The following is a 15,533-nucleotide window of genomic DNA, read 5'->3' on the forward strand; positions in this document are numbered from 1 at the left end:
TTCTGTTTTGAGGTGTTTAAGCAGTTGTTTTTGGGACATGCCATTTTTTGACATTTTTGCCTTACTATAGCCTTGCCTTTTCGGTCATCATTTTTTTGACGTGCATTTTTATGCTGTTTTTGGCAGTTTTTGCAACAAACTATGCTATAGCGTATTTCGGCACGCTATTTTATTCTGTTTTAAGGTGTTTTAAGCTGTTTTTGGGACATGTCAATTTTTGACATTTTTGCCTTACTATAGCCTTGCCTTTTCGGTCATTTTTTTTGACATGCATTTTTATGCTGTTTTTGGCCGTTTTTTGCAACAAACTATGCTATGGCGTGTTACGGCACGCTATTTTATTCTGTCTTTTAAGGTGTTTTAAGCTGTTTTTGGGACATGTCATTTTTGACATTTTTGCCTTACTATAGCCTTGCCTTTTCGGTCATTTTTTTTTGACGTGCATTTTTATGCTGTTTTTTTTGGCAGTTTTTCGCAAAAAATTATGCTATGGCGAGTCTCGGCACGCTATTTTATTCTGTTTTAAGGTGTTTTTCAGTTGTTTTTGGGACATGTCATTTTTTGACATTTTTGCCTTACTATAGCCTTGCCTTTTCGGTTATTTTTTGACGTGCATTTTTATGCTGTTTTTGGCAGTTTTTTGCAACAAACTATGCTATTGCGCATGTCTTGGCACGCTATTTTATCCTGTTTTTAGGTGTTTTAAAAAGTTGTTTTTGGGACATATCATTTTTGAAATTTTTGCCTTACTATATGGCCTTGCCTTTTCAGTCTTTTTTTTTGACATGCATTTTTATGCTGTTTTTGGCAGTTTTTTTGCAACAAACTATGCTATAGCGTGTTTCGGCACGCTATTTTATTCTGTTTTAAGGTGTTTTAAGCTGTTTTTGGGACATGTCATTTTTGACATTTTTGCCTTACTATAGCCTTGCCTTTCGGTGGTCATTTTTTTGACGTGCATTTTTATGCTGTTTTTGGCAGTTTTTGCAACAAACTATGCTATAGCGTGTTTCGGCACGCTATTTTATTCTGTTTTGAGGTGTTTTCAGTTGTTTTTGGGACCTGTCATTTTTTGACATTTTTGCCTTACTATAGCCTTGCCTTTTCGGTCATTTTTTTGACGTGCATTTTTAATGCTGTTTTTGGCAGTTTTTTGCAAAAAAATTATGCTATGGCGTGTCTTCGGCACGCTATTTTATTCTGTTTTAAGGTGTTTTAAGCTTTTTTTGGGACATGCCATTTTTTGACATTTTTACCTTACTATAGCCTTGCCTTTTCGGTCATTTTTTTTGACATGCATTTTTATGCTTTTTTGGACAGTTTTTTGCAACAAACTATGCAATAGCGTGTTTCGGCACGCTATTATATTCTGTTTTGAGGTGTTTTCAGTTGTTTTTGGGACATGCCATTTTTGACATTTTTACCTTACTATAGCCTTGTCTTTTCGGTCATTTTTTTGACGTGCATTTTTATGCTGTTTTTGGCTGTTTTTGCAACAAACTATGCTATAGCGTATCTCGGCACGCTATTTTATCCTGTTTTAACATGTTTTTAAGCTGTTTTGGGACATGTCATTTTTGACATTTTTACCTTACTATAGCCTTGCCTTTTCGGTCATTTTTTTGACGTGCATTTTTATGCTGTTTTTGGCCGTTTTTGCAACAAACTATGCTATAGCGTGTCTCCGCACGCTATTTTATTCTGTTATAAAGGTTTTTTAACCTGTTTTTGGGACATGCCATTTTTTGACATTTTATAGGCAAGACTATAGTAAGGCAAAAATGTCAAAAATGACATCTCCCAAAAAAGCTTAAAACACCTCAAAACAGAATAAAATAGCGTCCGAAACACGCTATAGCATAGTTTTTGCAAAAACTGCCAAAAACAGCATAAAAATGCACGTCAAAAAAAATGACCAAAAAGGCAAGGCTATAGTAAGGCAAAAATGTCAAAAATGTCCCAAAAAAAGCTGAAAACACCTCAAAACAGAATAAAAATAGCGTGCCCGAGACACGCTATAGCATAGTTTGTTGCAAAAACGGCCAAAAAAAGCATAATAATGCACCTGAAAAAAAATGACCGAAAAGGCAAGGCTATAGTAAGGCAAAAATGTCAAAAAATGGCATGTCCCAAAAACAGCTTAAAACACGTTTAAAACAGAATAAAATAGCGTGCCGAAACACGCTATAGCATAGTTTGTTGCAAAAACAGCCAAAAAACAGCATAAAAATGCTTGTCAAAAAAAAAAAGACTGAACAAGCAAGGCTATAGTAAGGCAAAAAATGTCAAAAATGACATGTCCCAAAAACAGCTTAAAACACCTCAAAACAGAATAAAATAGCGTGCCGAAACGCTATAGCATAGTTTGTTGCAAAACGGCCAAAAAAAGCATAATAAAATGCACCTGTCTAGAAAAAAAAATGACCAAAAAGGCAAGGCTATAGTAAGGCAAAAATGTCAAAAAATGACATGTCCCAAAAAAAGCTTAAAACACCTCAAAACAGAATAAAATAGCGTGCCGAAACACGCTATAGCATAGTTTGTTGCAAAAACTGCCAAAAACAGCATAAAAATGCACGTGTCAAAAAAATGACCGACAAAAAAGGCAAGGTTATAGTAAGGCAAAAATGTCAAAAATGACATGTCCCAAAAACAGCTTAAAACACGTTAAAAACAGGATAAAATAGCGTGCCGAAACACGCTATAGCATAGTTTGTTGCAAAAACGGCCAAAAAAAGCATAAAAATGCACCTGGAAAAAAAATGACCGAAAAGGCAAGGCTATAGTAAGGCAAAAATGTCAAAAAATGGCATGTCCCAAAAACAACTGAAAAAACACCTCAAAACAGAATAAAATAGCGTGCCGAAACACGCTATAGCATAGTTTGTTGCAAAAACGGCCAAAAAACAGCATAATAATGCACCTGAAAAAAAAATGAAAAAAAAGGCAAGGCTATAGTAAGGCAAAAATGTCAAAAATGACATGTCCCAAAAAAAAGCTTAAAACACCTCAAAACAGAATAAAATAGCGTGCCGAAACACGCTATAGCATAGTTTGTTGCAAAAACGGCCAAAAACAGCATAAAAATGCACGTCAAAAAAATGACCAAAAAGGCAAGGCTATAGTAAGGCAAAAATGTCAAAAATGACATGTCCCAAAAACAGCTTAAAACACGTTAAAACAGGATAAAATAGCGTGCCGAACACGCTATAGCATAGTTTGTTGCAAAAACGGCCAAAAAAAGCATAAAAATGCACCTGAAAAAAATGACCGAAAAGGCAAGGCTATAGTAAGGCAAAAATGTCAAAAAATGGACATGTCCCAAAAACAGCTGAAAACACCTCAAAACAGAATAAAATAGCGTGCCGAAACACGCTATAGCATAGTTTGTTGCAAAAACTGCCAAAAACAGCATAAAAATGCACGTCAAAAAAAATGACCGAAAAGGCAAGGCTATAGTAAGGCAAAAATGTCAAAAATGACATGTCCCAAAAAAAGCTTAAAAACACGTTAAAACAGGATAAAATAGCGTGCCGAAACACGCTATAGCATAGTTTGTTGCAAAAACGGCCAAAAAAAGCATAATAATGCACGTCAAAAAAAAAAATGACCGAAAAGGCAAGGCTATAGTAAAGCAAAAATGTCAAAAAATGACATGTCCCAAAAAAAGCTTAAAACACCTCAAAACAGATAAAATAGCGTGCCGAAAACACGCTATAGCATAGTTGTTGCAAAAACTGCCAAAAACAGCATAAAAATGCACGTCAAAAAAAATGACCAAAAAGGCAAGGCTATAGTAAGGCAAAAATGTCAAAAATGCATGTCCCAAAAACAGCTTAAAACACGTTAAAACAGGATAAAATAGCGTGCCGAAACACGCTATAGCATAGTTTGTTGCAAAAACGGCCAAAAAAAGCATAAAAATGCACCTGAAAAAAAAATGACCAAAAAGGCAAGGCTATAGTAAGGCAAAAATGTCAAAAATGACATGTCCCAAAAAAAAAAGCTTAAAACACCTCAAAACAGAATAAAATAGCGTGCCGAAACACGCTATTGCATAGTTTGTTGCAAAAACGGCCAAAAAAAGCATAAAATGCACGTCAAAAAAATGACCAAAAAGGCAAGGCTATAGTAAGGCAAAAATGTCAAAAATGACATGTCCCAAAAACAGCTTAAAACACCTCAAAACAGAATAAAATAGCGTGCCGAAACACGCTATAGCATAGTTTGTTGCAAAAAACGGCCAAAAACAGCATAAAAATGCACCTCAAAAAAATGACCAAAAAGGCAAGGCTATAGTAAGGCAAAAATGTCAAAAATGGCATGTCCCAAAAAAAGCTTAAAACACCTCAAAACAGAATAAAATAGCGTGCCGAAACACGCCATAGCATAGTTTGTTGCAAAAACTGCCAAAAAACAGCATAAAAATGCACGTCAAAAAAATGACCGAAAAGGCAAGGCTATAGTAAGGCAAAAATGTCAAAAATGACATGTCCCAAAAATAGCTTAAAACACGTTTTAAAACAGGATAAAATAGCGTGCCAAAACACGCTATAGCATAGTTTGTTGCAAAAACGGCCAAAAAAAGCATAATAATGCACCTGAAAAAATATGACCAAAAAGGCAAGGCTATAGTAAGGCAAAAATGTCAAAAAATGCATGTCCCAAAAACAGCTGAAAACACCTCAAAACAGAATAAAATAGCGTGCCGAAACACGCTATAGCATAGTTTGTTGCAAAACACTGCCAAAAACAGCATAAAAATGCACGTCAAAAAAATGACCGAAAAGGCAAGGCTATAGTAAGGCAAAAATGTCAAAAATGACATGTCCAAAAAACAGCTTAAAACACGTTAAAACAGAATAAAATAGCGTGCCAAAACACGCTATAGCATAGTTTGTTGCAAAATCGGCCAAAAAAAGCATAAAAATGCACCTGAAAAAAAATGACCGAAAAGGCAAGGCTATAGTAAGGCAAAAATGTCAAAAAATGGCATGTCCCAAAAACAGCTTAAAACACGTTAAAACAGGATAAAATAGCGTGCCGAAACACGCTATAGCATAGTTTGTTGCAAAAACGGCCAAAAACAGCATAAAAATGCACGTCAAAAAAATGACCGAAAAGGCAAGGCTATAGTAAGGCAAAAATGTCAAAAATGACATGTCCCAAAAAAAGCTTAAAACACCTCAAAACAGAATAAAATAGCGTGCCGAAACACGCTATAGCATAGTTTGTTGCAAAAACTGCCAAAAAACAGCATAAAAATGCATGTCGTAAAAAAAAATGACCGAAAAGGCAAGGCTATAGTAAGGCAAAAATGTCAAAAAATGACATGTCCCAAAAACAGCTTAAAACACGTTAAAACAGAATAAAATAGCGTGCCGAAAACACGCTATAGCATAGTTTATTGCAAAAACTGCCAAAAACAGCATAAAAATGCACGTCAAAAAAATGACAAAAAAGGCAAGGCTATAGTAAGGCAAAAATGTCAAAAATGACATGTCCCAAAAAACAGCTTAAAACATGTTAAAACAGGATAAAATAGCGTGCCAAAACACGCTATAGCATAGTTTGTTGCAAAAACGGCCAAAAAAAGCATAAAAATGCACCTGAAAAAAAATGACCGAAAAGGCAAGGCTATAGTAAGGCAAAAATGTCAAAAAATGGCACATGTCCCAAAAACAGCTTAAAACACCTCAAAACAGATAAAATAGCGTGCCGAAACACGCTATAGCATAGTTTGTTGCAAAAACTGCCAAAAAACAGCATAAAAATGCACTGTCAAAAAATGACCGAAAAAGCAAGGCTATAGTAAGGCAAAAATGTCAAAAATGACATGTCCCAAAAATAGCTTAAAACACGTTAAAACAGAATAAAATAGCGTGCCGAAACACGCTATAGCATAGTTTTGTTGCAAAAACGGCCAAAAACAGCATAAAAATGCACGTCAAAAAAAATGACCGAAAAGGCAAGGCTATAGTAAGGCAAAAATGTCAAAAATGACATGTCCCAAAAACAGCTTAAAACACGTTAAAACAGGATAAAATAGCGTGCCGAAACACGCTATAGCATAGTTTGTTGCAAAAACGGCCAAAAAAAGCATAAAAATGCACCTGAAAAAAAATGACCGAAAAGGCAAGGCTATAGTAAGGCAAAAATGTCAAAAATGACATGTCCCAAAAAAAGCTTAAAAATACCTCAAAACAGAATAAAATAGCGTGCCGAAACACGCTATAGCATAGTTTGTTGCAAAAACGGCCAAAAAAAGCATAATAATGCACGTCAAAAAAATGACCGAAAAGGCAAGGCTATAGTAAGGCAAAAATGTCAAAAATGACATGTCCCAAAAACAGCTTAAAACACGTTAAAACAGGATAAAATAGCGTGCCGAAACACGCTATAGCATAGTTTGTTGCAAAAACTGCCAAAAACAGCATAAAAATGCACGTCAAAAAAATGACCGAAAAGGCAAGGCTATAGTAAGGCAAAAATGTCAAAAATGACATGTCCCAAAAAAAGCTTAAAAACCTAAAACAGGATAAAATAGCGTGCCGAAACACGCTATAGCATAGTTTGTTGCAAAAACTGCCAAAAACAGCATATAAAATGCACGTCAAAAAAATGACCAAAAAGGCAAGGCTATAGTAAGGCAAAAATGTCAAAAATGGCATGTCCCAAAAACAGCTTAAAACACGTTAAAACAGGATAAAATAGCGTGCCGAAACACGCTATAGCATAGTTTATTGCAAAAACGGCCAAAAAGCAGCATAAAAATGCACCTGAAAAAAAATGACCGAAAAGGCAAGGCTATAGTAAGGCAAAAATGTCAAAAATGACATGTCCCAAAAAAAGCTTAAAAACACCTCAAAACAGAATAAAATAGCGTGCCGAAACACGCTATTAGCATAGTTTGTTGCAAAAAACGGCCAAAAAAAGCATAAAAATGCACGTCAAAAAAATGACCAAAAGGCAAGGCTATAGTAAGGCAAAAATGTCAAAAATGGCATGTCCCAAAAATCAGCTTAAAACACCTCAAAACAGAATAAAATAGCGTGCCGAAACACGCTATAGCATAGTTTTATTGCAAAAACTGCCAAAAACAGCATAAAAATGCACGTCAAAAAAAATGACCGAAAAGGCAAGGCTATAGTAAGGCAAAAATGTCAAAAAATGCATGTCCCAAAAACAGCTTAAAACACCTTAAAACAGGAAAAAATAGCGTGCCGAAACACGCTATAGCATAGTTTATTGCAAAAACGGCCAAAAAAAGCATAAAAATGCACCTGAAAAAAATGACCAAAAAGGCAAGGCTATAGTAAGGCAAAAATGTCAAAAATGGCATGTCCCAAAAACAGCTTAAAACATGTTAAAAAGGATAAAATAGCGTGCCGAAACACGCTATAGCATAGTTTGTTGCAAAAACGGCCAAAAACAGCATAAAATAATGCACCTGAAAAAAATGACCAAAAAGGCAAGGCTATAGTAAGGCAAAAATGTCAAAAATGGCATGTCCCAAAAACAACTTGAAAACACCTCAAAACAGAATAAAATAGCGTGCCGAAACACGCTATAGCATAGTTTGTTGCAAAAACTGCCAAAAACAGCATAAAAATGCACTGTCAAAAAAATGACCGAAAAGGCAAGGCTATAGTAAGGCAAAAATGTCAAAAATGACATGTCCCAAAAATAGCTTAAAACACATTAAAACAGGATAAAATAGCATGCCAAAACACGCTATAGCATAGTTTGTTGCAAAAACGGCCAAAAAAAAGCATAAAAAATGCACGTAAAAAAAAATGACCGAAAAGGCAAGGCTATAGTAAGGCAAAAATGTCAAAAATGTCATGTCCCAAAAACAGCTTAAAACATCTTAAAACAGGATAAAATAGCGTGCCGAAAACACGCTATAGCATAGTTTTTGCAAAAACTGCCAAAAACAGCATAAAAATGCACATGTCAAAAAAATGACCAAAAAGGCAAGGCTATAGTAAGGCAAAAAATGTCAAAAAATGGCATGTCCCAAAAAAAAGCTTAAAACACCTCAAAACAGAATGAAATAGCGTGCCGAAACACGCCATAGCATAGTTTGTTGCAAAAACTGCCAAAAACAGCATAAAAATGCACGTCAAAAAAATGACCGAAAGGCAAGGCTATAGTAAGGCAAAAATGTCAAAAATGACATGTCCCAAAAACAGCTTAAAACACATTTAAAACAGGATAAAATAGCGTGCCAAAACACGCTATAGCATAGTCCTTTTCTTGCAAAAACGGCCAAAAAAAAAAGCATAAAAATGCACCTGAAAAAAATGACCAAAAAAGCAAGCTCATTAGTAAGGCAAAAATGTCAAAAAATGGCATGTCCCAAAAACAACTGAAAACACCTCAAAACAGAATAAAATAGCGTGCCGAAACACGCTATAGCATAGTTTGTTGCAAACACTGCCAAAAAACAGCATAAAAATGCACGTCAAAAAAAATGACCGAAAAGGCAAGGCTATAGTAAGGCAAAAATGTCAAAAATGCATTCCCAAAAACAGCTTAAAACACCTTAAAACAGAACAAAATACCGTGTCGAAACACGCTATAGCATAGTTTATTGCAAAAACTGCCAAAAACAGCATAAAAATGTACGTCAAAAAAATGACCGAAAAGGCAAGGCTATAGTAAGGGCAAAAATGTCAAAAATGACATGTCCAAAAAAAGCTTAAAACAGTTAAAACAGGATAAAAAGTGTGCCAAAACACGCAATAGCATAGTTTATTGCAAAAACGGCCAAAAAAAAGCATAAAAATGCACCTTGAAAAAAAATGACCGAAAAGGCAAGGCTATAGTAAGGCAAAAATGTCAAAAATGACATGTCCCAAAAAAGCTTAAAAAGTACCTCAAAACAGAATAAAATAGCGTGCCGAAACACGCTATAGCATAGTTTTTGTTGCAAAAACTGCCAAAAACAGCATAAAAATGCATTCAAAAAAATGACAAAAAGGCAAGGCTATAGTAAGGCAAAAATGTCAAAAATGGCATGTCCAAAAAAACAGCTTAAAACATGTTAAAACAGAATAAAATAGCGTGCCGAAACACGCTATAGCATAGTTTGTTGCAAAAACTGCCAAAAACAGCATAAAAATGCACGTCAAAAAAATGACCAAAAAGGCAAGGCTATAGTAAGGCAAAAATGTCAAAAATGACATGTCCCAAAAAAAGCTTAAAACACGTTCAAAACAGAATAAAATAGCGTGCCGAAACACGCTATAGCATAGTTTGTTGCAAAAACGCCAAAAAAGCAGCATAAAAATGCACCTGAAAAAAAAATGACCAAAAAGGCAAGGCTATAGTAAGGCAAAAATGTCAAAAATGACATGTCCCAAAAAAAGCTTAAAATACCTCAAAACAGATAAAATAGCGTGCCGAAACACGCTATAGCATAGTTTGTTGCAAAAACGGCCAAAAAAAGCATAAAAATGCACCTGAAAAAAAAATGACCGAAAAGGCAAGGCTATAGTAAGGCAAAAATGTCAAAAATGACATGTCCAAAAAACAGCTTAAAACACGTTTAAACAGAATAAAATAGCGTGCCGAAACACGCTATAGCATAGTTTGTTGCAAAAACGGCCAAAAACAGCATAAAAATGCACGTCAAAAAAATGACCAAAAAGGCAAGGCTATAGTAAGGCAAAAATGTCAAAAATGACATGTCCCAAAAACAGCTTAAAAAAACACTGCAAAACAGAATAAAATAGCGTGCCGAAACACGCTATAGCATAGTTTGTTGCAAAAACGGCCAAAAACAGCATAAAAATGCACGTCAAAAAAATGACCGAAAAGCAAGGCTATAGTAAGGCAAAAATGTCAAAAAATGGCATGTCCCAAAAACAGCTTAAAACATGTTAAAACAGAATAAAATAGCGTGCCGAAACACGCTATGGCATAGTTTGTTGCAAAAACGACCAAAAAAAGCATAATAATGCACCTGAAAAAAATGACCGAAAAGGCAAGGCTATAGTAAGGCAAAAATGTCAAAAATGACATGTCCCCAAAAAAAGCTTAAAAAACCTCAAAACGGATAAAATAGCGTGCCGAAACACGCTATAGCATAGTTTATTGCAAAAACGGCCAAAAACAGCATAAAAATGCATGTCAAAAAAATTATGACAAAAAGGCAAGGCTATAGTAAGGCAAAAATGTCAAAAATGACATGTCCCAAAAACACTTGAAAAAACACGTCAAAACAGAATAAAATAGCGTGCCGAAACACGCCATAGCATAGTTTGTTGCAAAAAACGGCCAAAAACAGCATAAAAATGCACATAAAAAAATGACCGAAAAGGCAAGGCTATAGTAAGGCAAAAATGTCAAAAAATGGCACGTCCCAAAAACAGGTTAAAAAACCATTAAACAGAATAAAATAGCGTGCAGAGACACGCTATAGCATAGTTTGTTGCAAAAACGGCCAAAAAAAGCATAAAATTACATGTAAAAAAAATGACCGAAAAGGCAAGGCTATAGTAAGGCAAAAATGTCAAAAATGACATGTCCCAAAAACAGCTTAAAACACGTTAAAACAGGATAAAATAGCGTACCGAAACACGCTATAGCATAGTTTCAGCAAAAACTGCCAAAAACAGCATAAAAATGCACGTCAAAAAAATGACCGAAAAGGCAAGGCTATATTAAGGCAAAAATGTCAACAAATGATCAAAAAAGCAAGACTATAGTATGAAGAAAAATGTCAAAATTCAAGATGTCCAAAAACTGTAGAAAACCACTTGGTACAGCATGTGGAGGTCTGTTATAGTATACATTGTTGATAAAAACATCCCCCCAAGGCCCAAAAACCCATAAAAAAGCATCTTGAAAAAATGACCAAAATAGTAAGACAACACTATGGCAAAAAATTTCAAACTCTGACATGTCCAAAAAGCAGCTTAGAACCATTTCGCATAGCATTTAGAGGCTTGTTATCTTATACAGTGTTGAAAAAACACCCCCAAATGACCCAGAAACTTGTAAAATAGCATATGGAAAAAATGAAAAAAGCAAGACATGTCCAAAAAACAGCTGAAAACCACATAAAATAGCATGTTGAAACACGATAGTATAGAATGTAAAAAAAATGTGCAAAAACACCACAATATAGCGTTTTGAAAAAATGACGGATGTCCAAAAAACAGATGAAAACCACATTGTATAGCATGTCTAAAATCATGGAGAAACGTCATTATTTAGTGTATCAATAAACAATCATGGAAAATGTCGTAGTATGACTATATATTTCCTGCACGCTGCTCATTTATCTGTGGAAGTTAGGTCTGCATGTTATGCAAAGACTTTCTAAAAAGATCACACTATAGCATGATGCCCAAAACTGCACATCAACATCATAGTGTAATATGTGGTTCAAAATCCTGCAAAAGCATCATTTATATCATATGGTTCAAAATGGCACAAAACCGTCATCATATAGTATGTCATCCAAAATAACCATACAGTATGTTTATACTAGAATAAAATGCTGTCCAAAATAGCTTAAGAAGTCATATTAAGTCATGTCATGCTTTCATATTATGCTTGTAATGTCAAATGATAAATGTCATAATACAGTGTGTCGTAACTTTTTTTCTACAGAGGTATGAGCAAAAGTCATGTAAAGTATGTAACAAAAAAGAAAAAAAGGTCTGTGTTATACTATGTCAAAAGAAGGCCTCGTGTGGTTTGTCATAAAAATTCAAAAGAAAAATGTGATGGTACAGTCAGTAATAAAATAAAGCACAACGAAAATGCCATGTCATAAAATCTACAAAAAAAGTTCGTATTTGACTAAAAATGGGGGGGGAAAAAGAAGGCCGTATTAGAGAGTTTAATAAAAAAAAAATTAATGAAAAAAATAAAATAATTCAACTCAAGTCACGCAGTCATACCAACTAGCAGGAGTTGTGACGAAGACATCGTTGTTAGGTTTGATCACATTTCACAGACTTTCTCCTCATAATGATGCATCTTTCTTATTGGCTGACTCCTGTGATGTCAAGGTTTTTCTGGTACATTTCACATATAAATTTGTAATCAGTAAGTGAAGTAGAAGCCTGTTGGTTCACTTCGTTATGAGAGTAAAGCCTGCAGTTTAAGTTCAGGATCTTCTGCACAAGAAACTGAGCTCGACTTTGGTTGGAGCACCGGACTGTCAATCAAAGCTCCTTGTGATGTTTCATTGGAGCTGCTGTTTTTTTAAGTCCCACTATCCAGTAAAATGATCTGAAAACGAGGCATCATTTAATAGTTGCAACTAAAATAAACCATAACTTGTTGGTCGCTTGCTGGTTTCCCACTATAACTATAACTATTGGTGAGACTTTTTCCTCTCAAAGCATAATGCATTAACTCTGTTTATCAGACATCAGAAGATAATAATCTGAGTCTTCAAGTTTTCATGGGAAGAAAATGTCTGAATTAATTAGACAATTTATTTTTTTGAAATGGAAAAAAACAGACAAGATAATCTAATTAATTCAGAAAACAAGATTTTATGAGCATCTGGTTTAAGACAATTGGGAAATATTTTTGTTTCTGACAGGAATGCATTATGGTTCTGCAGTATCATAACCATCAATCAACTCACAATTTGCATGAAAGTTAACCTTTGTTTCACCATTCAAAGGCAAAAGTGTAATCTTTCAATGACCTGGTTTTGATAGAGAATAATAGTAATATTAGCGCCCATGACACTGCAAATGCGTTTTGACTCTGATTAACTGAGATTATGTAAAAAGTTTGTGCTGCATGATGTTGCCCACCATTTATCATCTGACGCAGGTACACACAAACAGTCACACGGCAGTGTTTGTTTTTCTCAGTAAAAGTTTTTATGGATAGCACATGGTCTAAGAAACTCCAGTGACAGAAGTATTTTGTCCTTGTGAGTCATGGGTTGTGCACTACCCATGGATTTTGTACAAAAAGAGTGAATAATGGCAAGTTGTAACATGAGATTTTATAATAAAAAAAAAATTTCAAAAATAAGTTTGTATTCATTTCGTTTTTGCATCTGTCTCTGTTAATAAGGTATGTGATTTTTCTTTTTAATAAAAGGTGCAATAAATAAGATGAGAATGTACAAGTATTTACAAAAAAAAACAGTCTAAACATGATCACAAATGTAAACAGCAGCTTACCAGAGGTATATTTTGTAATTTATGATTGGTTAGGCACGTAAGGTATTTTGATTCTTCTTGGTATTAGTTTGTCAATAAAATATGCTCTCTTAAAAAAAAAAAAACTCCATGTCATTCAAAGCTCACAGTAACATGCTCAATTGGACAGACGTTGCCACTGGACACAAATCTCAACATAATTTTACCCTCAGGGTTGAAAAAGCAAAGAGCTAATTTCAGAAGGCTGGCACAGACGCAGCTAAGCCGGCTGTTTTTGACTCGCTAAATGTTTTTCCACAATGTCTTGATGGGTTGTCAGGGGTGGAAGCGTTTGTTAACTCTGCGAGTGCAGCAACATGGAAATGGCCATTTGCGGTATGTCGGAGGGATAAGGCTGTATTCTTCGGTTCTTTGGAGAAAAACATCAGTTTAGCCACAACATGCATCATGTTGAACCAGCCCGGTGAATCGCAGCTCAGCGTGAGCCCGGCAAATATTGACACGGAGGGGATATTTGGAGCAGCGCGCAACTAAAATAGCCTGCGGTCACTTTGGTTCAGTCCATATTATATTTTAGGAGGGCAAATATGGCTTGAGAAGAAAATACATTATGAAAGAGGAAGGAAATATGAATCTACGGACTCCAATGTATTCACTTAGTGTTAGATTGTTTGAGTTAACATTTGCACTGAAAGGGGTTCGTTTTTTCCCATCTCACTCAAACCATTTATACACATTTTCTGCCATTTAAGCGGGTGATGTCACCGACTACTGTTGGTTTTTTAGCGTTGTGATAACACTGAGTCAACTCCCCGGGGTCCGAGCCCCCTCTGAGAACTGATCCACCATGTTTTTCTGCCAGAGCGGAGAAGGGAAAGAAAGCAGCACTCGGACTGGTCCCACAACAGTTCAGTTTTGCCCTCGCCCTCTTAAATGAGGGAGAAGGTGCAGTAGCCTCTTTAGGCGCTCATGCACTCACACTTCCATAAACACATAATATACAAACTTAAACACTCTGTCCTCCAACACACTCACACACAGTCATTCACTCAGTTGCAGACCCATGAAGTGAAGACTGCACAGCTAGTAGAGAAGGTGACTGACAACTTGGTGGCTCAACACTGGAGCAGCGTGAAGTCGCCAAAAGGTGACACCAGTATTGGTCCCTTCTTGAAGACAAATGTTCGTTTTATTGATTAAATTGACGTTTTGAGCTGTCCAAGATTGTTGGAGTAGAAGATATAAATGATCTTTCAGGTTTTATATTCCTTGCGGGTGAAGGATTTGGGCAGGAAACTGGTGTCTAGTTGAGGTCAACATCACCTAGGAGTCACTGGTGCAGTTTCAGCCCTTTGCCAACCCAACCTTTTCAGTCACGCGTCGTTAACCCTCGATGTCAGTGTCAGTGGCAGCCGCAGGCCCGTACCACCATGTTCTTGTATTTCTTCAGTATGACATTGGAGTTGTCATCGAAATAGAGCACTGAGATGGCGTGGAGCTTGGTGGGGGCACAGCATGGCTTTGGTACGTTCTCTGGGTTCATCAGGTGTACCTGAAAATCAAAGGAAATATACCGGGTGGGTTCGTAAATCTAATGTGACGCTCCACACTAATATGAGAGAGCTGTTGCGTTCTGTCTCTACGTGAATTAACAAACAGTGTAGTTCATTGCACATTCAGTCCATCTGGCGCTCTGCTGCTCCGTCTTCCCAGGCGGAGTGCTCAGAGTACACTATCACACTGCGAGAGTACAGTGCCCCGGATAAACGAACGGTATATTCCAACAAATGGTCCAGTTTGTGCCGGAGAGCACTCAGATGCTCAGAGCGAGTATTTCCGAACGCACCCTTTAAGACCCTTTAGGTGTCAAACTGCAATTAGTAGAAAGTTTGACAAGGTACTTAGTAATATAAGAAATCGCCCTCAGCAATTCAGTATAACATTTAGTTTGGGAACTTATGAGATAAAGATTTAAAATAAATAAATAAAATCGAAGCAGCAGAAGATGTCTTTGCTTTTTTGTAACTTTTCTAGTTTTTTGGTCTTTAGTACAGGAAGCTCCAAAAAAAGACAGAAAATACTACATTTCCCATAATGCAACTCAACAGTCTTTTTTTTTTTAACTCTACCTGCCTGCTTAATGCTTATGTCTTTTAAATGTATAAATCTGTAACAAGATTTTACATTTCAAACTAAATTCAAGAAAACCCCATGACATCATAATGACATAATTGGGTTATTTTCTCATACTTTAAAAACCCCTTACATATAAAGACAACTTTTTTCAAAAGCTTAGAAGTGCTCTTCATAAAAAGTGAACTTATCTTCATGGTTGTATGGGTTGGGGATGCAGTATTTCTTGGGATAACTGTATGTTACTGTATT

The 15,533-nt window shown here is 35.8% G+C and overlaps 1 protein-coding gene across 1 annotated transcript in view; it reads right to left on the reverse strand.

The window, feature by feature from the left end:
* Positions 1–11,750: 11,750 nt before the first annotated feature.
* Positions 11,751–15,533, reverse strand: part of bmp6 (bone morphogenetic protein 6) — a 54,160-nt gene continuing 50,377 nt past the window's right edge. Inside the window, exon 7 of the mRNA XM_042510300.1 lies at positions 11,751–14,700. Coding sequence (XP_042366234.1) covers positions 14,551–14,700 — 150 coding nt within the window. The 3' untranslated portion in view covers positions 11,751–14,550. The remainder of the gene's footprint in view (positions 14,701–15,533) is intronic.

This window comes from Plectropomus leopardus, chromosome 21 (genome assembly GCF_008729295.1).
Source record: "Plectropomus leopardus isolate mb chromosome 21, YSFRI_Pleo_2.0, whole genome shotgun sequence".
NCBI classification, from domain to species: Eukaryota; Metazoa; Chordata; class Actinopteri; order Perciformes; family Serranidae; genus Plectropomus; species Plectropomus leopardus.